This window comes from Gobius niger (assembly GCF_951799975.1).
Source record: "Gobius niger genome assembly, chromosome: 16".
Classification (NCBI taxonomy): domain Eukaryota; kingdom Metazoa; phylum Chordata; class Actinopteri; order Gobiiformes; family Gobiidae; genus Gobius; species Gobius niger.
In genome coordinates, this window is record NC_136867.1 from 11,668,922 (window position 1) to 11,695,011 (window position 26,090).

The 26,090-nt window shown below is 43.1% G+C and overlaps 2 protein-coding genes and 1 long non-coding RNA gene across 5 annotated transcripts; 2 read left to right on the forward strand and 1 right to left on the reverse strand.

Moving 5' to 3' along the window:
* Nucleotides 1-1,187: 1,187 nt before the first annotated feature.
* On the reverse strand, nucleotides 1,188-20,352 carry LOC306976275. 2 transcript variants are annotated; one of them, XR_013793763.1, is made up of 5 exons: nucleotides 20,233-20,352; nucleotides 19,661-19,909; nucleotides 19,535-19,583; nucleotides 14,427-14,524; nucleotides 1,188-1,243 (listed from the first exon to the last, which is right to left on the reverse strand). It is a non-coding gene; the product is annotated as an uncharacterized lncRNA (long non-coding RNA). The 2 variants fall into 2 exon arrangements; XR_013793764.1 differs by lacking the exon at nucleotides 1,188-1,243 and adding an exon at nucleotides 12,062-12,744.
* Nucleotides 6,405-9,469, forward strand: LOC306976233 (protein L-Myc-1b-like). Of its 2 annotated transcripts, none has more exons than XM_079574130.1 (3): nucleotides 6,405-6,771; nucleotides 7,186-7,790; nucleotides 8,299-9,469. In XM_079574130.1, the coding sequence occupies exons 2-3, from the start codon at nucleotides 7,265-7,267 to the stop codon at nucleotides 8,859-8,861; spliced, it is 1,089 nt and encodes a 362-aa protein (XP_079430256.1). In that variant the 5' UTR covers nucleotides 6,405-6,771; nucleotides 7,186-7,264; the 3' UTR covers nucleotides 8,862-9,469. The 2 variants fall into 2 exon arrangements, with proteins under 2 accessions (XP_079430256.1, XP_079430257.1); XM_079574131.1 differs by having other exon boundaries at nucleotides 7,186-7,784.
* On the forward strand, nucleotides 20,170-25,044 carry LOC306976274 (cytosolic 5'-nucleotidase 1A-like). Its single transcript, XM_079574190.1, has 6 exons — nucleotides 20,170-20,541; nucleotides 21,270-21,437; nucleotides 22,257-22,386; nucleotides 22,971-23,093; nucleotides 23,168-23,352; nucleotides 24,450-25,044. The coding sequence occupies exons 1-6, from the start codon at nucleotides 20,407-20,409 to the stop codon at nucleotides 24,807-24,809; spliced, it is 1,101 nt and encodes a 366-aa protein (XP_079430316.1). The 5' UTR covers nucleotides 20,170-20,406; the 3' UTR covers nucleotides 24,810-25,044.
* The last annotated feature ends 1,046 nt before the right edge of the window (nucleotides 25,045-26,090 follow it).

Sequence of the window (26,090 nt, forward strand, 5' to 3'; positions counted from 1 at the left end):
AGAGATTTCCTTGTATTACATTTAAAGACCAACTCGAAGGTTTGAGAGGCGTTCAGAGCAGTGTTAATTTCGTCGACTAAAATATTTAGTCTTAATTTTAGTCAAAGTGATATTTTTGCCGACTAAAATAGGACTAAAACTAAATCAAAAGTTTCTCATGAGACTAAAACTATGACTAAAATGTCCAGATATTTTAGTCGACTAAAATAAGACTAAATAAAAATGAAAAGGAGAGACTAAAATCATTCAAACTTCTATTGACAGTCTGAAAAAATCATATCATTTAAATTCTCTGCCAAATGATCAGGTCTGAGCTTTGTTCATGTGGAGCAGCTCCATGAAGTCCACGATTAAATATGATTATAATGAATATTATAAATATAAATTGACTAAATTAGTCTTCATTTTAGTTGACTAAATTGACATGCAATTTTAGTCGACTAAAACTAAAATAAAATTGAAAAGTTTTTTTTGACTAAATCTTGACAAAAATTAAATTACATTTTAGTCAAAAGACTAAGACTAAAACTAAAATAAAATATGTTGTCAAAATTAACACTGGTTCAGAGTCAAATCGTTTTGCTTACTCCAGGACTACATTTTGCACCTCAGATCTGTAACAAGAGTCATCGTATGAGGCAAATATCTGCTTTTTTGGATTTGCACCATCATGATTAGATCCAACACAATCATGGGTGTACAATAGTGTACGGGACTCAAAATACAACCCTGTGGCGAACCAATATTCACAAAGTGGTCTGCAGGTTATAAAGCTCAAAATCCAAATCAGAATGAGCCTCAAAGGAACACCAGAGCAGGGCTATAGTCAATAAAAGCTTGGGATTTTTCCATGTGCAAATGTTCGTACGCAGAGTTCAAAGCAAATTAAAATTGGCATCATCCATGTTCCTGTTCTGTCTGTAAGCGAACAGAAGCGGACCCACAGACACGGGGATCTGAGCCTTTATGTCGTCCAGCACAGTATCTGAGAGACATGTTAAAAAGGTTAAGAGCAAGTTCTTCTGAAGCCCGTTTCCCTGACCTTGGTCCTGGACGGGTCTAATGTCACTCAACTCACTGAGATTAGCAGTGTCAGCTCATGGATGAATGTAAGCACACAAAAACATCATGGGGAAACTCCCGAGGGAGATAAAGGGGATAATCTGTACACATTCTGTTCACAGTGACACCAGTCTCCTCCTCGCTCTGTTCTCGTCATCCGCCTCCACTCTTGGCCACTCTTCTGCTGAGTGGAGCACATATCGAAATCCTCACACCTCAGTCCAGGAATCACATGCGACAGTCCACACACTTCATTCCGAAGCTTAAGAAGTGACACTCGATCGTACTAAGCGCAGCAAGTAAGCTTTGTACTGCGCCAAAATGTTAGGCTGTGTGGCTTTAACTCGCATGTTTTGATATAAATTTGCCTTTTTTTCAACTTTTTTTCCACACAAATTTATTTCCTTGCAAATTTGCTTATATGAAGTCAAAGTCATTTTTTCACCCATTTTGTACTATTTGTATCTTAGAACACAAGTTGGCTCCATCACACGAGGAGCTGCTAATGGGAATGTGAAAGTACCCGTGGACAGTCAGCTTTTACTGTCCAGGGTGCAAAACTTTGGAACTCTTTGCCTCCTGAGCTGAAACAGGACTTAGATCTGGGGGCTTTTAAAAATGAACTAAAACGTATTTTAAAAAGAGGTCAAGTCTGCAATCATTTTTAGTTTGCACTCAATGCACTTCCTTTGTGTCATTTCAGAATTAATGAATCAATGTTAGTGTAAATGTATTTTTTGGGCTTTCTGTGTGCATTTGACAAGCCCTTCTAGGGACGGACATTGCAAATTAGCCTTGGCTATAAATGTTGTAGTGCGGTACATGTTCATTGTTCACACATGTCCCCATCAAATAAATAAAGAAATAAATAAATATATTGGCTATACTGTATAGGTACAGTAGGGTTTCAATGAACCCACATTCTTGCCTCACAACGAAGGTTCCTGGTTAATTTCTTGGACAGTGTAGTGTTTGCATGTTCCCATTGTGGCTCTGCAATATTTACTTTATTGAATATATAAATACTGATTGTACTGATTGATGGTGATTGACAAATGATGAATACAATTTATAGTTATTTTATTCAATATAATTAAATAAAAGTCTTAGTAAGACGATAGTAAGAAACCTCTGTGACGCTTACATAAATCAAACAGCAGGGGGCAGTCTAAAACTGTTTTAACTGCTGCAGGTGGGGAAATGTGGAGAGATGAAAAGTCATTATCAAAGGAGCTATTATTAGAAGATTTTCTGTCTCCAAGTTCTGCCACCATGTTTCACCGTTTATGTGCATTGTGCCTTTAGCCTACAACCTACTTTGGCAACTTGTTTTATTTTCCTTTGAACCCTGCCAACTTTGTAAAATCATTAACTTTGCTGGTAGTAATAAAAGTTGAGCTAAGGTCAAGAACATTAACAGGAAGTTTGAAGACATATATAGCCTCCTCTGGAAAAGGTTGGCGGGGCAGTTATCGATCTTTGGTCTGAGCAAAGATCACTGGCAGGTAAAGATGGTGCAGTGCTATTTCAGGGGTGTGTCTAAATGCGGCGGCTGACCTCCCCAGGGACCAATAAACGCTGCATTATTTATGTTTTATTTCTTGTAGCATTTGACTGCGGAGTGACTGGTCTTTTATTCCGTATGGGAGTGGAAGGTTACAGTTCAGAGGTCGTGTGTCACCAAGGTCGTGGGGAAGAGACGCATATATTTGTAAATAAATGAAGTGGACTGTTGCGTTCACAGGCCACCCAAACCACGGAGATTCCAACACCGCATTGTGATTCAGAAAATGAAAATGGCCTAGTGGGAGTTGTAGGCTACATGAGTATGACATGCCACGGTGCATCTCGACCCCCAAGCGCCTCATCTGACCATCTCACACATATGCTACTATAACAACGACACACAATGGTGGGTACTTGAGGTTAAGCTATCTAGGGAGATAACTCAGGGTGCAAGCTATTGTCTGTGTTAAGCATTGTGATGTTAACAATGTACTGGGCAAAGACACCATTCAACAAGGGGGGGAAATCCACACAGTCATGCATAAGTTTGGAGAAGTTCTTTTGCATTTCAAATTGCAAACGTTCATCATGAGCTTCTTTCTTGCAGTGTACATGGAGAGAATAGGCACGCAATTTTAAGTAATTTGACTAGTTTTTAATTCAGCTGTAATTCTCTGCAAAATTAGCCTTTTATGCAGTTCTCTTCAAAGGATTTTTAAAACCACACACAACTGGTTTATGAGTTGAGCATCACTTGTCTGTGAGAGATGGCAGCAAATTGAGACCTCCTTTTGTTTAACTATGCAATTTCCCTTACAGGATCAATAAAGCAATGTAAAGTTGCTCCCTCCCACTGACCCAGGCAGATTACTAGGGCTGAAACAACTAATCGATTAATCGACGACTAATCGATTAGTGAAAGAGTCGACAACTATTTTAGAAATCGATTAATCGTTTTCTGGTTCACACAGACTCAAATAGAGCAAAAATGACATGAAAATGTAGTATTTTTGATGAAAACCCCCTTTGTTTTTATAGTAAGTGTATGTAGTTCACTTTGTACATTGTAAATGTCATGAATATCTGTTTGTGTCTCGTCCAATCAGAAGCAGAATTAGCACCAAGAGCCTCCAACAAACATTTACTTTACGTTTACTCATCAACACGTCCTCAAGCGGATCCACTTTAGCTTCATGTGATAAAAAAATGGAAAAAATAAAAATTTCCTACACCATTCACAGCCAAGCGACTAATCGATTAATCGTAAAAATAGTCGATTAATCGATAACAAAATAATCGTTAGTTGCAGCCCTACAGATTACCCCTAAGGAATGTCACAAAAATTAAATGTCAAAATCCTGCTGTATCTGTCGATGATTCTGAGATTTCGAATAAGGTTCAGCAAAGCAGCAACGGCCCTCTTGAGTAACGTCTTGAAGTGATATAATCTTGCTCACCTACTCTTTTCCAAATGAACTAGATTAGATTGAGCCATGAGCATCTTCTGACACACCAGGAGAGTCTCATGATCTTGACCCGAGGCGAGCTGCTGGGGGCAGATGTCCACCACTAATAAGTAGAAATAAAAGGACAGTGAGATGCTTAATTAGAGACAAAGCGTCGCAGTGCCACGCTCCGATCAATGTGTTCGATTAGAGAAGCCGTGCGGACCGAGCGGTGGTTTGGGGAGGGGGGGGGGGGGGGCGAGTTTGACCTGGCAGTGTCTGGTCATGAGACGTTGGAGAACTTTGACCTGCTTTCAAATGTCACATTATTGGGTCTTACAAAGTCATGCATTGGGTCGGAACGGTTGGTGTTGGAATGATTAAATACTCAAGTCATTAACAGCTCATGACTTCATTGAGGGTGGTCTTTGACAGCAGATAGAATCATATGTATAAGTGAGATTGGGGAATTATGTACGTTGAGTTTCTAACTTAAATAGCTTTTTAAAAAAAAGAGAAGAGATTCAAATTGCAATCTTTAAATAATATTTGCAATGTCAATTTTGAACAATACATAAAAGCCACCTTAAACTTTTCTACAACATACCAATAAATAGAAAAAGGTTTTATTTGTTACATTTGTAATTGCTGTATTGTAAGTGTATCTTGTTATAAAAAAATATGAACTTCTTTATATTTTTGTAAATGTTTCTTAAAATAAAGCATTCATTTTGTTCAAAGTTGACGGTGTAAACCTAAATAAGCATCCAAATACAGATGTGAAGTCAACAGCTCTACAGCTTCACTACTTTTATGTTTGCATACAGGCCATTCAACCAAACTCTGCACATTCAACCCATCGTTGTGAAAATGTTTTGTTGCTGACTGAACTATTCACCCATTTACCTTTTCTTTCGAAGAGTACTCAATATGGAAATCAGGACAATCTTCTTTTGACTCCAGATCTTTGTGATACAAATCTGGGGATGCACCGTTACAGTACTGGCCCTTTAGCATCTGAATGTCCTGGGACGCCCCCTTCTGCACTGCTCCATGGGCGACCGCTTTATGATGAGAGAATGTCAAGCTTTACTTTTCACATTAATAGTTCCCCTTATGCCATTTCTGTCTGGAAAACTATATATGTATGCAGGTGAAATGAAGAGTATTAGATTACTTTAAAAAGTACATTTGTATTGCATTCTCCACAGAAGATTGAAATACATTGCAAACTGAAGTATTTTCATTCCTGAAAGTGTATGTGTAAAGTGGGAGGCATGAACGAGCTAAAATGTTATAGTGTGGCACCATTAGATTGGACTGGCTAAATTAGATTTTGTAGGATTAAGTAACTTTAATTTCAATTAATTTAATTAGGCTACAAACAATGGGCCTATACATTTTGCATATTCTATGTCTCCGAGCCAGCCTGGTGTCGCCTCGGGTCCCCCCAGAACAGCTGGAGGAGGTGTGCGTGGATCGGGAAGTTTGGGCATCTCTGCTGAGACTGCTGCCCCCGCGACCCGGCCCCGGATAAAGCGGAAGAAAATGGATGGATGGAAATGGATGGATTTTGCATATTTGATTTCATATTCTTCCATTCAATTGTATTTAGTAGCCTACATCAGTTGTTGTCAACACATGCAGTACTGGGATCCGCCTTCAACTTGCCACGCCCCAAATGAAAACATTAAAGGAATAGTTCACCGTTTTTCCTTACTGAGATATGTGCCTGACCTTAGATGAGTTTACACGTACCTGTTTGGTCTTTGTGCCTGCCCGTTGAGGAGCTATAGGAATATACTGGGAGAGGCCAAATGCTAAAAACATATTTGGTCTTTTTGCAACACTGAGGGCACGCACAATGACCAGACAGGTACGCATCAACTCGTCTAAGGTCATGTAAGAATATATCTCAGTATGGGAAAAACTGTGAATTATTCCATTACTTCAATACATTTGCATATTGGTCCTCCTCTGTGATACTGTCCAGCGAGCAGTTTTACCTCACACAGTTCTGATTAAAGCGCTAAACTATCAACAGCTTTTCTTTGGGCAAATGAAACAAAAAAATCATCGACAATAGACCAGAATGAATGAATAATGTGTGACTCAATGGTGGTGGTTGGCGCAGATTTGTGCGGCCACGCTTCTATCAGTCTACCCAGCAGGCAGCCGTGGCTACATAGCATGCATGAAAAATGTCCATGTCTGTGAAAGGCACCATTAAAAACAAAACAAAACAAACAAAGTCTTTACTGAATGTACCGGAATTTCTAAAAGGTCATTGGGTTAATTATTACACTTTACAGTTACTGATACACATTGTATCTGTTTGGGAGCGGCTGTTGATAAGCAGGGAGTCAGTTATGTTCATTCAGAGCCTCTCGAGGGGGCGTGTCTGAGCCCTAAGCCCCGCCCCGCATGCAAATGAGGGGCTTACCCGGATCTACCGCTGCAGATTTTTTCCCGAGACTCCGCCCTGCACTTTTTATTGCCTATAACAGGATATCTCACTGGCGCGAAAAACGCACTGTGTGGCTTTTATTTCACACCGTGGGGCGGACCTAGGGCCGGCTGTTCATCTCCTGGCTCTTACACTACTAAAACTATAGTGTTGCGCGTCAAAACATTGGAGATCGCCTCCTACCACTCGTGGGATAGCGTGTATTCCACTCTGGGCACTTTGGTCTTTTTGAACCGCGCTGACGGACTTGGGTGACCTGATTTTGCTTCCTGATCTTTGCGGCATATACCGGTGAGTGCTTTTGGAGTCTTGAAACTTGTGCGTAAAACCTGCTGAACAAAGTGTGGGAGCGCAGAGCTTCTCAAATGCGGGCAACAGTTTAATGTTTAAGCTGATTCTCGGGACTAACCCACTCCACGGATCAAAGCAGCTGCTACTTTTGAGGAAACGCAGCTCTGGATCTGGTTACAATTTAACGCCCGTTAAACTCATGCGTTCAGCTATACAGAACATTGCCGAGTTGGGCGCTCCTATATAACTGCATTATGTGTTATAATCCGAGCAGAGGCAATAAGATGTGATCAATAATTGATGTTGTCCCATAGTGGAAGCGTGCGCATTTGATCTTACAACGCATGGGCAAATGTTACTTTGTCTGTGGTCGTAGAAACAGGATATTCATTAAGCTTCTTTTTTTGTTCTCAGGGTGCACAGGGTGTTCTCTTCTCCACCTCTGTGGAGAGCTCAGCCAGTTCATTGGATTCTATTCGCTTAAAACTACACCATGGAGTTGGACTGTTATCAGCACTATTTCTTAGACAACTTGGACACTGAGGAGGATTTTTACAAGTCAACCGCACCGAGCGAGGACATCTGGAAAAAGTTCGAGCTTTTGCCTACTCCTCCCATGTCTCCCACGCGGACATTTAGCGGGGCTGCCCTGCATTTCCCCCTGGGGGACAAACTCAGCTGGTCGTCTAAGTTTCTTAGTCACGAAGACGAGTGCCTCCCAAGCAGCAGACCGGGGCTGTGCGCCAACCTCAGCTCCATCATCATCAGGGACTGTATGTGGAGCAGCTTCTCCGCCAGCAAGCAGCTGGAGAGGGTCAGCGGGAAGGCGGCATCGGCTGGCGCAGCAGTGAACACTCCTCTGACACAGATAGCGGTGAGAGCGGCGGCCAAAGCGCAGTGCGTCTCTGCCGCGACAGACTGCGTCGACCCCGCGGCTGTTCTCACCATCCCATCTGCGAACAGCTGCAGAAAGCCGGCGTCGTCTGGCTCCGAGTCTCGCTCCGAGTCCTCTGGTAAGAGTCAAACCCCGGCAGTGCCCCACCCTGATCCCCGCTCCGGATTATATTTCCCTTCAACAATGCGTAATTTCGAGAGGCTGACTGCTGTTGCATAACTGCTGCACGATGCAGTGGGGTCACCAAGTGCAGCAGTCACCTCAAAGCCTCTCAATGCACCACATGCTTGTAGTGAATGTTTAAAAACCGCGCCCCCTGCTCTGCATTAGAAACACAGTGCTGCAGTGGGGAGGCGCTGCAGATTTACGAATACTACAAACTGACAGACCGTGAGAGTAGCTATTTCACATTCTTAAATCAGGGAATGCCCCCAACCAGCAGCTTATATGTCATTGTTGATGCTCCATGACAAATGTGTATTAACCACTGCTGGTTACAGCTCCACTTCTCCTCTATTGCACTTCCTTATATTGTCCCCCGGTGAACTAGATGTCCTCACTAATACTATTGTGCTTGTTTATTTGTAAAGTGGGTATTACTTTGTTATTAATGTTGATGTTGTACTTCACAGATGATGATGACGATGATGATGAGGAGATTGATGTTGTCACTGTGGAGAAGAGTAAGAGGATGCAGCTGATGAATGTCCGAAAGCCAGTGACCATCAGAGTGCGAGCAGACCCCTGTCCCAAGCGCTTCCACGTGTCAGTGCACAGGCAGCAGCACAACTATGCTGCCCGCTCCCCAGACAGTGAGCCTGAACCTGAGGAAGAGGATGAGGAGGAAGAGGAAGAAGAAGAAGAGGAGGAGGACGAAGAGCCACAGTGTAAGAGAAGCTGTACCAGCTCAGACGCCTCCCTCACCTCTGACCCAGAGGACACCGACCGACGCAAGAACCACAACTTCCTGGAGAGGAAGAGGAGAAACGACCTGCGCTCCCGCTTCCTGGCTTTAAGAGATCAGATACCTGGACTAGAGGCATCCAAGACCCCTAAAGTGGCCATCCTGACCCACGCCACAGAGTACCTGGATGAGCTGCACGGCCAGGAGAGACGACAATTGCAGGAGAAGAAACGACTCAAAGGTCGACATCAGCAGCTGCTAAGGAAGCTGTCTGAGCTCAAGAGGTCCTGAGATGGACCTGCCACATGAACTGTATTGACCTCATCTGTGACTTCTATCAAGCTGCAGATCTCATATGCCTCATGTACATAGCTATTGAATGGAGCAAATGACTTTGGGCTTCTGGTTTGTGGCCCTGATGGTGAAGATCCGTTAGCTCTGCGTGCTGTGATGCAGAATTTCTTTGCACATCGTTATAGACTGTGGCTAATGAAGTTTGAATTCCTTCTAAACAGCAGTAACTGAGGTACTTCCTGCAGTTAAGGGGAAATGACCAGTTAATACTGTAGTTAACTTTGAATTGTAGCCTCCGGATTGTATCGTTGTATGTTTCATCTTTGCACACTTAAACTCAAGTATAAATGCCTTCATGTGTACATATGTATGATGACTCAGTGTTGTACATAATGTATGTAAATAATAGCCTATTTCTCCTGGGAAGAGGAGGCGGATCACATATTTAGCTCTGCTCATCTGTACATTGCGAGATATGGAGCCTATATTTTTTTTTAAAAATGGAAAATGGATTTAAAAAATGTAGCACTGCTGTACTTTATATCCACATGTCACTTTGTGATTTCAAAACTTTGTTTCTGGTTTAAAGCATGCTAATGTGATGAAAACATAAAATTTTATACAATCTTTGTACATTGTGTCCTTTCTCACTTTTTGGCATTTCTGTATACTATTAAGCGTCCACCATACAGTTTAATTACATAAATACAGCATAGAAGCAGCCCATAGTTTCAAACAAATCCCCAGCAGAGTCTGGGTGCAGTATCTGTCACACAGTGGGCACGTCCAGTTCTGCTACTGCTGAAGGTTACTCTAAGCCTGTCCTTGAAAAGTGCCCTTGAAAAGTGTGATACTGGTGGATCCTCCCTTTGCTGCAGTGGAGCTGCTGCATGGCTGCCACTTCATCCACTCTTTAGCTGCTTTAGGTTACACAGTGCAACACATCTGTGAGAGTTGACTGTTTCCATAGAGTGGTCCCAGGAGGAGATGATGAGAGTGAAGTCAAATGTAGCGATGATGCCACAGGTGATGCTTAGTAACATCGTGTATTTAACCTCATCATATCATATAATCATCAAAGTACTGTTTTTTGTTTATCGTTTACCTAGAAACTCAACCACGCAGTGCAACATCCTTTCACACACTCAAACTTATGCAGCATAGTCAACACACTCATTCAGGTGAATATATACTCTCTCTAACTGATCATACTAACATGTACATTTATAGAGCTTTACACACTGTCTTTTCTACTTCCTAATATGCCGTACACACACTTTAAGAACTGTTTTCCTTGTTTGACCCATTGATTAAATTATTAATTGCATTGTTCCTCTTATCCCACTGTTGACCCCATAACAAGCCTCTGCAAGTCCTGTGACTTAAGACTGAGCTTTACTCATTTGTATAATAACTTCAGCCAGGCACATCATTCAGGTATATCCAGAGAGACCAGGCGGGCACGCCCTGAACACCAACCGCCGCATGCCTCATGTCTCTTTGTTATGGCTAAGATCATTGTCCCGTCTTTTTCCCAGTTTGCCGGGTTCACATAACCTTAAAAGTAATGTGCAAAGTTACTTGATATAGACAGATGGCTGTTTGTATTGTATATTGTAGCAGGAAACGAAAGTCAGTTGAAATCAGATATGAGGCTCTCAGTAATAGCTACCTGAGCATTTCCTGATCACAAAGTTTCAATAGGAAATCATTCATCTTTCGCGCTAAAGAGGGGGCAAGGGTCACTATGAAGCTATTCTTGAGACTGTGTGGTCACTGGCTCCTCGGGGACGACTATCGCGTGCCATTATGCAAAGTAAGACAACTACAGGGATGCAAATGTGAGAGGTAGCAGGGGCAACATGTGGAATCACAATCTTGAAAAATACTGTTTAAACAATGATTGTACTGCAAAAACAGCCAAAACGTTATGTCCCCTGCCCAAAACTGTTCTCTATAGCAATTTGACTTGCAACTAGGGAAGAACTATCAGAATTATGGCCCTATAGGTGACCGTATTGAACATCACTTAATGGTCGGGAAAACCAGGGCACCCAGAGGAAAGAAACACAGACCCGGGTAGAACATGCAAACTTTACACAGAAAGGCCCCATCAGGTTTAGAAATTGAACCCTGAGGTGAGAGTGCCACTGTGCTGCCCGTTTGACTTTTGACAGATAATGACCACTGCAAACTAGGAACGCCCCGCAAAGCAAGAGTTTTGGAGATAATCCCTTCGACCTGCATTCACAATCTGACCCCAACTCGCCCCCTTGTCTTTTAACTTAATGGAGACAAAATGTTTAACCCAATAAAATCCCACTTTCGGGGCGCAATGAATATCAGGTGTCTGTTTTCTACTTCACAATGCCAGATCATGGTTATTAAACATGTGTGCCCTATTTGAAGTACAGATTCAGTTAGTGACACTGAATCTGGGACTTTTTCCAACACAGGACAATGAGGTAAGGATATCTGTGTGCTCTGAGATGCTCCGCTCCGTCTGTTAAACTCTCTAAACCTGCTCAACCAGATTTTCCGCTCTTAGGTTCACACAACACCCTGGAGTGGGAACTTCTAACAATCTGCAATCTCTCTTCAACCGCACATGTTCCAAACGTGTCTTCATTTAGAGCCATGTGCGTTTTATTTAAAGGCATCTCCAGGCCACAATTATTTTCCACAGTAAAAGGCCTGGACAGCTGTGATGTGTGGCTGTTTCAGAGTCTACCGATATCCCCTTTACAGGCAGGGCAACAACTGGAGTGGAGGGCCACCACCAGTGTGAAACGTGCACGTCGTCAGGGTGGGACTGTGGAGAATTGGCGATTTGTCAGATGTCACTGAACAGATTAATACTTTGGAGACACCGTAATCCAGGCTTCTTGAAAGTGATCACAGTATGTTGGTGGGAAAGAGTATATAGAATAAAACTGTGGTTGTTATGATCATCTAACTTAGTTCATTTTCGTATGTTGCCCTTTTCAGACGATTCAAACCAACTAATAGGCAACTAATGGCTCCTTAAATGACCTCTTTATGTCTAGGGGTCATCAGTTCAATCTTACAAAACTTGTAAACAATGAATCACCCTTTTATACTCCACAAAATTACTCATTGCTTGCCCAACTTTCTTTCCAAATGCCACAGATTATTGCATGCGGTTGAGAAACGTGGCAAACCTGTTACACCTCACTTTGCAAATCAAAAACACTCACGAGTGCGCCGATAACTTTCACTTGTTTTGAACATCGCCCTCGCACGTGACCAAACTGTTGTTGATTGCCGTAATAGTCGTTGGCCTTCACTTCCACGTAACGGCACTGGCAGTTCTCCAGCTCAAACCACCTCTACGTGCACGTGTGTGAGTGCCGGAGCCCGACAAACTCCATCTGCAAAAGAGGAAGAACGGCTCTACCTGTTGAACTTGCTCCTCCTGCATTCCCTCATCACCTGGAAAGCTTTCAAATCTGTTAAAATGTCAAATAACTGTCTTCAACCGGAACTAAACGTACAATTGAGCAATCATATTCCTGGAATGGGACAGGATTCAATTTCGCAACTTCTGTTTTTTTTTTTTTTTTTTTTTTTGGGTACATTGAGTAATATTTCTAGCATGCAACACTCAGGTTAAATAAGAAGGTCGCTCTAATGCACAGCGAAGGAAACGGGCCATAAAATGTGCGATACTTGGGGCGCTACTGCTTATCTACGTGACCTATGTGTAGCCCAATATAGGACAGGGGAGCAAGAGAAATGGCGCGATCTCGGGATAGCCTTATGATCTTGAGAATGCGGCGCGGCAGAATGAATAATCGCCCACTGGGAGTCGAACAGTTGTCTGGAAATCAGCTGCAGATAAGGAAGTGCTTTTGTGGCGCTAAAGGTCAAGGGAAACAAAGACAAAGTTACTTAGAGAAAAGTGAAGAAAAAAAAAAACTTTCCTGGATCGAAATCCTTCAAGTGTGTGCCTACTGACCCACATTCTTCCCCTGTTGTGTCACTCTTCTGACCAGCTGATAGCAACTCTAAGCTTGCGCTACACACAGTGCATTTATAACTCTGTGACAGCTCCCTATCACTGCAGGTACTTAGCCTCACCACGCGCACATCTAGGTCAGGCCTATAAGTGCCGTTGTCTCGCCCTCCCTTCTCTAGGCCATGGCAGCAGTTACATAACACAAGTGATTCCATCGTAACAGGCTGTATATGCCCCCCCCCCCCCCCGCCCCCTTGCTCACAACTGGCCTCAGCTGACTGTGTCAAAACTCAGCTGTTCTTCCAAACTCAGATGCACAAGATTCAAATATTTTACCTCCCCCCCCCCTCCCCTTTATTTTTCCCCTCTCGGATTAATAAATTAATCTGAGTTAGGCGTGGGCCGGTGAAGGCGCATCATGTCAGCGGTGAAGCGGGCCTTTCAACTCGCTTGTCTAATTTGAAGAAGCTAATCCTAATCACGTTAGCGTAAACACCGAAGCCATCTGGGCCCAAACACACAACAGGGGGCATTGTAATGAACCCGTCAAAAGGTCTCGGAGAGCACCACAGGGCGGGAACACACCTCCGCCACATGACAAAACCAATGCGGGACAAAGTGAACCCAAAGATAAATAAAATATTATTCCTTTAGCACTGCGCTGTATGGACATGATTTATGCTACATTTGACTTATACCATTTAAATGATCTTTACTTAAAGCCACACTGCGTAATATTTGGGCGTCATGGTGATGCAGTTAATCTTGCCCCCTACCCCTAAAAACAGGTACAATAGGCCTGGAAGAATGGGAGCGTACAATACATTTAAGGTTATATCTAGCTATGCCCAAAAGCAACTAAAGTGATCGGAAACTGTGATAAATGAACAAACAGGCTCTTAATACTCAGCTAGACACCGACAGTGTTGTTTGCACTGGGTTATCAAAATAATCCGAAGAGGATCTGATGGATTTACTGTGAACCTGCTGTTCAGCTGTTAGAACATAAAGCAAAGCAGCGATATCTCAAGGAAGACGAGTTGATGAGCGATGTCCTGCTCCCAGCAAAGTCACGGGTCAGGTTTGAGGAGAGCCGAGCCCACTCACGGTAAAGACACATGTCTTAGGAGGTATTTTTCACCAATTTAAACCCACCTATGGTGAAATTGAGGGCTGTATTTTGGTCTACATTTTTGGGTGAAATGTTACACAGTATGGCTTTAACCAGGAAACTCCAAATGAAACTTAGAGAATCAAGGGTGGGGATAAGTAACCTATTAAATGCAACCTCTGCACAGAAAGGCAATGTGTGTCAATTCAACAAGAAGGCCGATCGCCACCAAAAACTGGGTTAAGGAGCACCTTTTGCCCCAGGGCCACACTTTGGGCACCCCTGCTCTTTACTAACTGTGGGTCACAGTACAATCCTTTGTATCCTACCACAACTAGACCAGTGTTTTAGAGTTGGTCAAGCTTCTCGACCAACTTGGATCCACAGGTAAAGACCTAATGGGGCTGTGACATCCTGCGCCTTGTGTTTATTTTTGTATCGTTTAAATTCAGTTACTCCTGTGTCACTTCACCTCTCCGGTGCACAGGGCTGTTCCTCTTGAGCGGGTTGTCTCTCAGCATGACCTCCGGGACGTTCTGCATTCCTTAACTGTTTACCTCCGCCATTAATCTACAGACAAAAACAAAAGAACAGTAAAGGAAACAGCTGGGGGCCTCTTAGGAGGTGTGAGTGTAGGCTTACAATCCCACATAGGTCAAATATACACTGCTCACAAAAACTTAGGGCACACTCAAAAAACACATGCTAGATGTCAATCAATTCGATTTTTCGGATGAAAATCTTTATTCATAGTGTAGGGCAATGTGTTGAGAACAAATTAACATAAGAATGATAAATGGAAATCAAATTCTCAGCCCCTGGAGGTCTGGATCCAAAATTATAGTCAAAATCAAAGTGACAAATCAGGTCACTGGTTGATCCAAATTCTATAGAAATTCCTCCAATCGAGTCTGTATCATCCTCAGTACTGTGTGTGACCTCCACGTGCCTGAATGCACTCTCTACAACGCCTGGGCATGCTCCTGATGAGACCACGGATGTCCTCCTGAGGGATCTCCTCCCAGACCTGGATTAGAGCATCAGTCAGCTCCTGGACAGTCTGTGGTGCGACGTGGCGTTGATGGATGGACCGAGACATGATGTCCCAGATGTGCTCTATTGGATTTAAGTCTGGGGAATGGGCAGGCCAGTCCATAACATCAATACCTTCATCATGCAGGAACTGCTGACACACTCTTGCCACATGTGGCCTGGCATTATCAGGCATCAGAAGGAACCCAGGGCCCACAGCACCAGCATATGGTCTTACAATAGGTCTGAGGATCTCATCCCGATACCCAATGCCAGTCAGGGAACCTCTGGCTCGCACATGGAGGGCTGTGCGGCCCTCCAATGAAATGCCTCCCCAGACCATCACTGACCCACCACCAAACTGGTCATGCTGGATGATGCTGCAGCAGCAGAACGTTCTCCAGGGCGTCTCCAGACACATGTGCTCAGGGTGAACCTGCTCTCATCCGTGAAGAGCACAGGGCACCATTGGCCAATCTGCCAATCGCTGTGTTCTCGGGCAAATGCCAATCGTGCTGCACGGTGTTGGGCAGTAAGCACCGGCCCAACGCCCTCATACCACCCTCATGGAGTCGGTTTCTGACCGTTTGAGTACCAACATCCACATTTGTGGCCCTCTGGAGGTCATTTTGTAGGGCTCGGGCAGTGCTTCTCCTGTTTCTCCGTGCACAAATGAGCAGATAGCGGTCCTGCTGCTGGGTTGTTGACCTCGGTCGACCCCCCCCAGGTCTCCTGGTGTACTGGCCTGTCTCCTCTTTTGGAGTGATCTTGCTAATTGCCTCTCATTTCCACCTGTTGTCTGTTTAATTTCCACAACACAGAGTGAAACTGATTCACAATATGCGTGGCTTCCTAACTGGACAGTCTGATATCCCAGAAATTTGACTGAATGGAGCTACAGTACATTGTGTTTTTTGAGTGTACCCTGAGTTTTTGTGAGCAGTGTACTTCGATGCCATGGGATTGTTTATTCGCATTTATAAAATATGTTTTTCTGCTGCTTATAGTGGGGTTGTGGGACTCAATACGTAGTTAGTTTCTATATTCTTTTTACACATGTGCCATATTTCTCCTTTCTTGTGACTCAATTTTGAGACCTGACTCACCATTTGAGAATCACAACACTACGGCATTGTCGATGATGTAACAAATGCCTGCGTGAGAAAAACACGTTGTCTATATATATATATATATATGTTTTTTTAAATCTGTCAACCTTTGATGAATGGCTGTGACATTTTTATGTAATTTATTATTCGTAATTGTCATTTTTCAGCATTTGGTGCCACTTAAGAAGTAATTAGAGATAGTGAACATGCTAGTAAGCCATAATTATGTCGTTTGATTGAGTACCACACTGGTTGTAATTTAAGTTGTCTGCACTAGTTGCTGCTGAGTAAAGGGACTAGCTGTTCCCACTCTTGAATGCCCTCTCCCAACAGTGCGGCCCTTGTCGGCCAGCAGATGTTCCTTTGTCCTGGATAAGGTTGCTTCAGTTGAAGTTGGGACACTTGCTGCATCTTTTGAATTTCGTCCCGACCCCCCCCCCCCCCCCCCCTCCACACCACCTTCCCCCTTTCACCCTCTGGGCTCCAGGCCTTACCTGCCCCTCCCCCCCTTCAGTTACCCCTCAGGCACCCTGCAGGACACCCCCACTCCACTGCAGCCTATTAAGATCACTCCATCTCCTGCTCTTTGTCTCCTCGCCGGTCAAAGCTTCACTAATCTACCCCCCCTTAATCACACACACACATCAAAAGCTAATTTAGGCTGCAATGTAAAATACAGCCTAGTGTTTGCATTGAGATACAGCTTCAGGAAGTACTCACACCCCTCTTTTTATGTATGACTAAGTTGACTTTTAATATGTAAAGTGACCAATTTTCTATTCTTAATAATCCACACTTTCTGTATCGGGGGCAAAGAATAGAATTTACCACAGGCCAAACTTTGATTACTGTTGGTGTGCGGTTGTGTGGGATCTGAAAACAAAGTGAAGCTATATCTATAATTGAAAAAAAATAATTTACAATTTTCTCACAGGACATTGAACCAATCTGCTACAACTGACCACAGCTGGACTTACGTAATTATCAATCCGCTGGTTTAACTTCCCACAATAGTCAAGGCAACACACAAGTTTAGCCCCAACTTCCTGTTTTTGTGCTGGCAGGAAGTTGAGAGGAGCTGCTACTCATTTTGTGGCGGGTACTTTTTTTTTCTTCTCGTCTTCTCCCCCCTTTGACAAAACGATGCCGTCAGCTGCCACCCACTTACATTAAAACACCCAGGGGGACGGCTCAGATCTCTTGCATCTTCGCAACAAATCAAATTATGCCACTGGAGTGCGGTGTGTTGCTGATGGGGCGGATGACCTTTCTCTGGCTTCTGATGAGATTCATTTGTCGAATCAGCAAGAAAAGTGGAGACGTCAAAAGTGGCCGGGGTTTTATGGCGCACACACATAAAACAAAAAAACTACTGGTGTCAAATCTGTGGTGTCTTTGAAGGCCTGGTTAGGGTTATAACAGTCCTCCTCCTTTGGTTTAGCCTTAAGGCACTCTGTGTGTGTATTGGGGGGTGGGGTCCGGGACGAGGGGAAGGGGGGGCCACTAGGTAGGTTTGGGGGGGCTGCTCTAACTACCCCTTTCTTTCTTTGTTCACTCCCTCTTTTGTCTGTCTCCCACTTCGAGCGCATTGCCTCCATCTCCTCTATTTCGTCCCCTATTCTCGTCGACTGTCCTCACCGGGGGTGCACGCGCGCGGGTTGCGTCCGTGCCTGGTTTCCATGGTGACCAGACAGGCTGCAGTCAGGTACAGGCACGAGGTGTTCCTTTAAGTAGACTGTTTAGTATCAATGCAGTCTGTCTCAGCCGGAGCGCTTTTTCCCGCCACTCCGGTCCAGGGCGTGGAGGAGAGGACAGGACGGGGGGAGGAGGAGGAGGAGGAGGAGTGGCGGGCGGGGGAGGGGCGGACCCGGACTGAGTCGCGCCAAAAGCCGGCGTTATTCAAATGAGCTCAGTGGGTGCGGCCCCAACTGTCTGCACGTCCTGTTAACCCCCTCCGAGCTGCAGTCTGGAGATAGCACCTACAACACAAAGACAAGAGCGGGACAAGGGGCTGGACACCGGAATGGTTTCACACATGTCCTGCACCGACAAGCCAGTACAATTCAATATCTGCAACAAATGAAATACATTAGAGAGGGCAGACAGTATTGAAATGCAAAACAGAAATACATATATATTTATCAACTATATATCTTAAGAATTTTACATAGAGCTGAGTGATATCACCAGTGTCTAGATGATATGACTTGTTCTATGTAACTTCATGAAATGCATTTAATTTGACAGCATTATTCTGTCAAATTAGACTCCTTTGTTATTCCAGTTAAGTGCAAAAAGACATTATTTCTCTAATTTCTATTGTTTAATAAACACATACAGAGTTATGTAAATATTGTTTCATACAAACTTTTTCTAACAGCACTGAAAAGCAAAACTTTATGCCAGAGTCCTACCCTCTTTGTTGTCAAATTGAACACAATGGGACAACCTCTGCACCAGGTTCCTCTTTCAAAGCGTTCCTCTTTCACATCCTCTTTGTCTTGGAGGCTGAGGGAGGAAGAACAAACCTCCAAGTTTTCACAGCGGAACAGGCCCAGAGCCGAGTTGTGCTCTGCTGCCCTCTAGTGGATCGACATTTGAAGCGCAAATAGAGCACTCGCTCCCATTCGTAGTAGGTACTGCAATGCCAAATATATTTTTTTTTCCTAATTAAATAAAATATAATACAAATAAATAATGTTTTCCGTGTAAGTATCTCTCTTGTCTGTCTCAGTGTCTACCAAGCGCTTAAGACTGTGATAAAAAAAAATGTAATAAAAATAAAGCATGAACGTTTTACTAAAATATTAATTAAATATTTCAACTTTGTCCCTGAAAAGTGTTTGCAATATCCCTGTTCCCCTTAGTGGTAAAACCTTCAAATAGATGACTAAAATGTAACTTTTTTTGGTGACACACTTTTTCAAGAATCACAGATAATTCACGACGACCGTTTATAACACAATTGCAGTTTATAGTATTTTATAATTAATTACAGTATTACAGTTTTAGGTATTGAAATGTGGGCACTGAGGTTCAAGGATAATTAGTAATTCATGCCGCAATCTCTGCATTGTAATTTTCCTGACAATCTATGCGAATAAATGGATTTATCTGTAAGCACACACCCTGTTAAACCGCACAACATCTGAAAGTGAGACGTCATCCCCTTTTCCCAGACCGGTGCAGACAAGCATCCTTGAGCGGCTGACCCCACTAAATCAATAAAAGCTCTTTGCATCAGGAGTCTGCAGGCAGCGAGGGCTCCTCGGCAGAAACATTACCGCTTATCGTTGATTGCGCACATTTACAGTGAGCACCTCCTTTCTGCCTCTGCAAGGACCAATATTAATAATATAATGTGTTTATAATGGAGTTCCGGGAAAGCGCGATAGTCCCAAAGAACATACAGTGCTGTGAGGCTGTGTGTTTCTGATACCTCACATGGACTTAAGAGTTGTCTGTGCCGTGTCTCCTCGTTCCAGCCCCTTTCTTCCTCTCCATCTTCCTAACCTGTGAGCAGACACACCTCTTTTAATTCATTTACTACTTTCAAAGCCGCGACTCGCACTTTCATCTCTGCCTCACCTGGGCCCTGCTTGATGGAAGCCACATTTGCAGTGCGCCTTCCCCTCAGCCAATCGCGTCTCAGCTGCAGTTTCTCACCGTTGCCTGGTAACTGGGGGGGCGGCGGGTGTGTAATTCAAGCCGTAGTGGAAAGCATCCTGCGGCGTTGTACCCTCTCCAAAACGAAGATGGCGGCAGATGACCCACGATGGACTTCATCTGCGACACCACTGACCAGGAACGTGATCTGGGGCAAACAGTGCATCAGTTAAGGTTGTCTGAAAGAAAAGTATGAACAATGTTTCCCGGATGCTTGAGAAAACAGTGGGAGTGATGCGCTTTAGGGATTCCACTTTGAGGCTTTCATTGCTCAATACGCAGCATCCAGCATGGTGTCACACGCGATAAATCCCTTCCGCAGCCACTACTCCAGGGGATGTGCAAGGGTTAAGAAAAGGGGGAGGACGCAAGATGGCTTTAAGTCAGCGCCAGGGCATGACATAAGAGCGCATAGTAACGGAAGAGCAAACGAGATAAGCGGTGGGGATTAAGTCTTTTTTCTACACCCACCTGTATATTTCTGGTGCATTTCTCCCGCTGCGCTATAGCTCCAGAGTGCAACCACTGAAATGAAATATTGAACAAAAAGAGTGAGTGGGAGAGCAAGGGGAAGGGATAGAGCCATCACAGGACGCACTGGCGCTCAGTGTGGTCCTGGAGAGAGTGAGGCAGAGCTGGGACAAGATGAGCAACGGCCAAACTCTCGCGGCCCGCGGAGACAGCAACAGCACGAATGGCAGCACGGGAGGACGGGAACTGGTAGCGGCAGACGGCGGGATGACATCAAAGCCCTCCACGCCAACCAGAAAGCCACAACCTGTAAGTAATGCAGAGAAAAGAAATAGACTGACAAGAACTGTTTACGCTTAGAGCTTGCGTGTCATGTTTAACAAGCCTCGAGGACGTAGACTGAAATAAGAACAGACAGTTCTAAATGTGATGTTTTGATGCTATTCAATATGGAGCTCATTGTAAATACGACAAAAGCACAGGCATCTGATTACAAATTAGAAGGATGTCTTGGCTGCTCACGATTCATTGGCAACTGTAAACAAACCTCCTCTATGGCAGAAGTACAGTATCTTGATGCAGGCTGAGCGAGTACATCCATATTTAATGTATCGCAACGCTTTCCGGTGCAATTTCAAAGCCTAAACCTGTGTTGCTTTTGAAATGAACAGGCCCTTGTGTTTAAAAGACATTGAATAGCAAGCTAAAGAGTTAACAGGTGTCAGTAGGCCGCTATGTCACTATCAAAGTCGGCCTCTGGAAAGTATGCGCTATCAGCCCCTGGCCCCTATGAAGCTGCTGCATCATAATTCAGACAGAACAGTAGTGGCAAAAAATAGTGCTCTCTGATTTATTGCAAAAGTTCTGGCCAGTATTTGCAATAGTGAATTCCGAAATTCAGCTCACGTTGTACATTTTTATGAGTCCTGGAGCAAAAACATTTGACGAAGGAATTATGAACTGCTGAACCAATGCAGGAATCACATGCATTTCTGAATAAGTTACGTGAATTATGTTGTGTTTTACCACTGCTGCAGCCCAAGTCGGAGAATGCCATCACCATCGCTGTGTCCTCTCGGGTGCTGTTCAACATGGAGAAGGAGCAGAGGATCTTCGAGGAGCAGGGCATGGAGGAGTACGTCACATATCAGGTGGAGCACGAGACTGAGCCGTTTAGCCCCGGTCCTGCCTTCTCCTTCGTCAAGGTAAGAGCTGACGGGAAACAGAAAGACAGAGCACCACAATATGCAGCATACATTTCTCTCATTTCTCTTAAACAACAATTTCCAGCAGGGCAGCACAGGGTGAAAGGGGGTGAAAAACGGGGAGTGCATGTGTGAACATAATCTACTTATCTATTTCCCAGGCCTGAAGGCTTGATTTTTAGTTTTATTTGCCTGGACCGTATAGCATGACAGAGGGTGAAGGTTAAGTTAAGGTTAAGGTAACCCACAATGCTGAGCAGGAGCTTTGTGCTTGAGTAGGAGCTCATCAGCCAAAATGTGAGCAACCAGAAAAAAAAAAAAAATGGTTCCTCTAATGCAGCGGTTCAACAGCTATATTTGCATATACAGTGTGTAGAGAATAATATAGAATCACTACTTGAGTCTGTTAAAATGAAATTGGGTTGTTTTGATCATAATCTCTGTTTTTCCCCCGCTGGCTTATGCATATGTTTATTCAACAACATTTTTTGTGGAAAAGCCAATATTTAACATTATATTTTACATGTCTGAGTTGTATTTGGGCGGTGGCTTGTAGTCCCAGGGTGATTGTGGGTCCCGACGCCACACTTGAGAACCACTGCTCTAATAACAAGGTATTATCTTAGCAATTAGGTCTTATCCTACAAACGAAGCCTATAAGAGGACTTCACAAAAAGCCTATCCAGGATTAAGCCATCCATGCTCAGGAACTCAATGCCTAAATCATGTGACTCTAGTAATAAATAAATAGTACCTTTTCCGACATTACGCAGCCACTTGGGGTTTTCTCACATTAAACCCTTCTACGTGTGCGTGCAGGCTCTGGAGGCGGTGAACGCTCAGCTCAGAGAACTGTACCCGGACAGTGAGGAGCTCTTTGATGTGGTGCTCATCACAAACAACCATGCATACGTCGGCCTGCGGCTCATCAACACCATCAACCATCATCGTAAGTCACGTGTAAGCGTCTCTCCGCAAACATACACCGCTCACGAGTGACTGGGTGAGGAGGGATTTTTGAATACGCTCTGGAGTCTATGTTCTGCCACATGGGAAAAACAAAATTAGACCAAAGATGCTGTTCGATGCTGTTATTTCATGCTCGGACTGTGGAGGAACCATTCCCCACTCTGTCTACGAGTCACTGTAGCTCAAATTACAACTGTAGTGACCACGTGAATTTGATATTGCAAATGGTACTTCATATGTGTCAACCCTAACAGTGGACATCATGCCCTCCCTCCACACAGCTGCTGCTCTATGTTCCCACACTGCAGTGACTCATGATGACCCAGCTTCCTCCTGCACATGAAGCTACATCCAAAGTCAACCCAGGACAGTGCAGGGAGATTGAAAAAAAAGATTATTTGTAAAGCCCAACAGTATGTGTTCAACAGGCGGCCTATCTGAGCCTCCAGGTCATAGGTCAGACCCAGAAATTGATAAAAGAAGCTGTCATAGTTCTGGCAAGCCTATTATTGCAAGGAGTGATATTCTGCTGTTGGAATTCATCTCTAATTGTTTTATTTCTAGAGTTACTGATCGAGCGCTTCTGTATGACTGGAGGAAAAAGCCCAATTGGATATTTAAAGGCCTACCACACTAACCTGTACCTGTCTGCGGATTCCGGGAAGGTCCGAGAGGCTCTGGAAGAAGGTATATTAAAAATACTTATAATTTCAATCTGTGTCCAGTGTGAACCAATAATAACGATGGATTTGTGACGGCAGGTATAGCAGCAGCCACAATGTTTACCACTGACAAGATCAATGAAGTGTCTGATTCACAGTTACGCGTTGCTTTTGACGGCGATGCTGTCCTGTTTTCGGATGAGTCCGAGCGCATTTACAAAGCTCATGGTCTGGACAAGTTCTTCGAGCACGAGAAGGAGCACGAGAACAGGCCCCTGGACCATGTAATGTATACAGGCTCACTATGGTTTAAATATGATGGGACGTGGGAAATATCTTTAGTAATAAGCTACAGCACAGTGTATAGGGGAGTGGATTAGATCTTTCATCAAACTCATAACTTATTTATGCTTAGTTTTGGTCAGAGATGGGTAGAGTCTAGGGCTGAAACAACTAATCGATAATTGAAATAGTTGACAACTATTTTAGTAATTGATTAATCGTTTTCTGGTTCACACAGACTCATTTCGAGCAAAAATTACATGAAATTGTTGTATTTTTGATTAAACCTATTACTATAGTTAGGGCATGTAGTGTTTTGTACATTGTAAATTTCAAAAATATCTGTCTGTGTCTCATCCAATCAAAAAGCAGAATTAGCACTGAGAGCCTCCAACAAACATTTACTGCATCAAGCGGCGCCACTTTTGCTTTATGTTGTTGAAAAAAATGAAAAAATCTTTAAAATAATCCATAGATTAATTGATTACAAAAATAATCGAGAGTAGAGTAGAGTAGCCAAAAATATTTACTCAAGTAAGAATAATGTTACTTAATTCGATTCAAGTAGAAGTAAAAAGTAGCAATCCAAATTATTACTCAAGTGAGAGTAAAAGATACATGTACTGTACTCAGTACTCTTGAGCACTGTGAGTACTGAGCAACTGTTTGAGCGTGAATGTCTGCTTTACGTGTCATAAGTGACATAGATTATGAGTAACAAAACACATAATAATGTGAAGAAAATCCAAAGAAAATGCCGTAAAAATACATACAAAGAAATAATTATGAAGAAGGTGCAAAGAAGTGTACTATAAAACTACTCTAAGAAGTACATGCAAAAGTTACTTCATAAAGTTACAAGTCTACTACAGTAAATGCATATTCAATAGCTTGAGCATCAGCATTTATATAACAATGGCATCCACGTTTAACTTTTAATGGACAAAACGTCCGTGTAGGTTGTGGAACAGGTGTCTCAGTGTAAATATGTTGTTCTGTAGAAGAGCCTACAATCTATTTTATGTTTAAATTTATGTTCCAATGGAGCTATTCATGTGCCATACGCAGCTCCACTGGCAATGTTGTTTTCTTCCTCCAGGGGCCGTTGAAAGGTTTCCTGGAGGCACTGGGAAAACTGCAGAAGAAGTTTTATGACAAAGGCCAGAGAATGGACTGCCCCATCCGGACGTACCTGGTCACGGCCCGGAGTGCGGCCAGTTCCGGGGCCCGTGCGCTCAAAACCCTGCGCTCGTGGGGGCTGGAGATCGACGAGGCGCTGTTCCTGGCGGGGGCTCCCAAGGGCCCCATGCTGGAGAAGATCCGGCCGCACATTTTCTTCGATGACCAGATGTTTCACGTAGAGGGCGCTGCTGAGCTGGGTACGGTGGCCTGTCACGTGCCCTACGGGATTGCACAGAAAGTAGCCAATAAGGGAGCCGTAAAGCCCACACTTAATTGACGTTGCGAAGAACTTTTAAAGAGGCATGTAGCCGTGTGGCATTATGTTGTGATGGTGGTGCCCTCTTTATCATCTAACACATATTATTTATTCATCTACAAAGTATTTATTATAACTCCAGAGTTGGAGAAATCACACAAAAAGAGTGCCTTATTTGAAGAGGTGTTCATATTGGTAAAATAGAAGTAAATACTAATCACACAATATAAGAATCAAATATATTCAAAGAGCCATACAATTAAAACTGCAATATTTTTATAGCATATAATTCAAAAATAAGCAAATTAAGTCATTACTTTTTTGAGTTGGTGCCTTTTGTGTCTGTCTTGCATGTTGTGTCAGTGTAAATATAGTTTAATATAGTTTTTGTTGAACCAGTGAACTGTCTTTGTATCTGGTTGTCTTACTGCTCTGTGTGACGTACTGGTTTAGATGTGGAGTCAAATGTCATCAAAATGTGTGTTTTGGAAATAAAATACAAGATTTTCAAATTTTCACTTTTCAGTGCATTGTTTAATAAAAACAAAGTCCTGTGTAGAGATGGACATAATAGCTGGCTATATGTAATAATCGCCTAATGGTATAATCATGCTGCTCTAATGACACATCCAATATGACACATCCCCAGTTTTATTTATGACAAGCCTGACTTTAACAGTGTGTGTGAGGGAACAAGAGCAAAGCTTGTTGTAATTGTATAAAACCTGGAAACATCATCTGAGCTGAGAAGTGATAGACCTATATTAGGCTTTGCCATTAAACAATGATCTGAATAACAAAGCACGTTTCTTTTGTATACTCTGCACATGAAAGGATTATAGTAAAAAAAAATGTGCTGACTCTTGATCAATGTTGTTTTGTGCACTGTGCTCGACTGCACCTGCCAAGTAACCTCATAGAAAAGCTGTGTGATTTAACTCGAAATGAAACTGTGCTTTTCTAACTAAGCTTAACACATTAAATACTATCCCTCTACAAACTATTTTTCAAAAGTCATAACTCAAGAAGAATGAATGTTTATTCGGTTATAAAAATATAAAACAAAAAGTACAGTATGTACTGCAAATTCGTCACAGACAAGGCGGGTAACCGAAAAGGTGTAGGCTGAAGCCGTGGCTTATTTTTCCTACCCTGTTTACAAAACAACAAAACAACATCTACCCATCAAAGACGTTACAAAAAAAAACACATGTATACAATATATTATATATATATACATTCACACATATACAGTACACATTTTTTTTCTTTACTAAAATAATAATATGGTAAATTGTAAAT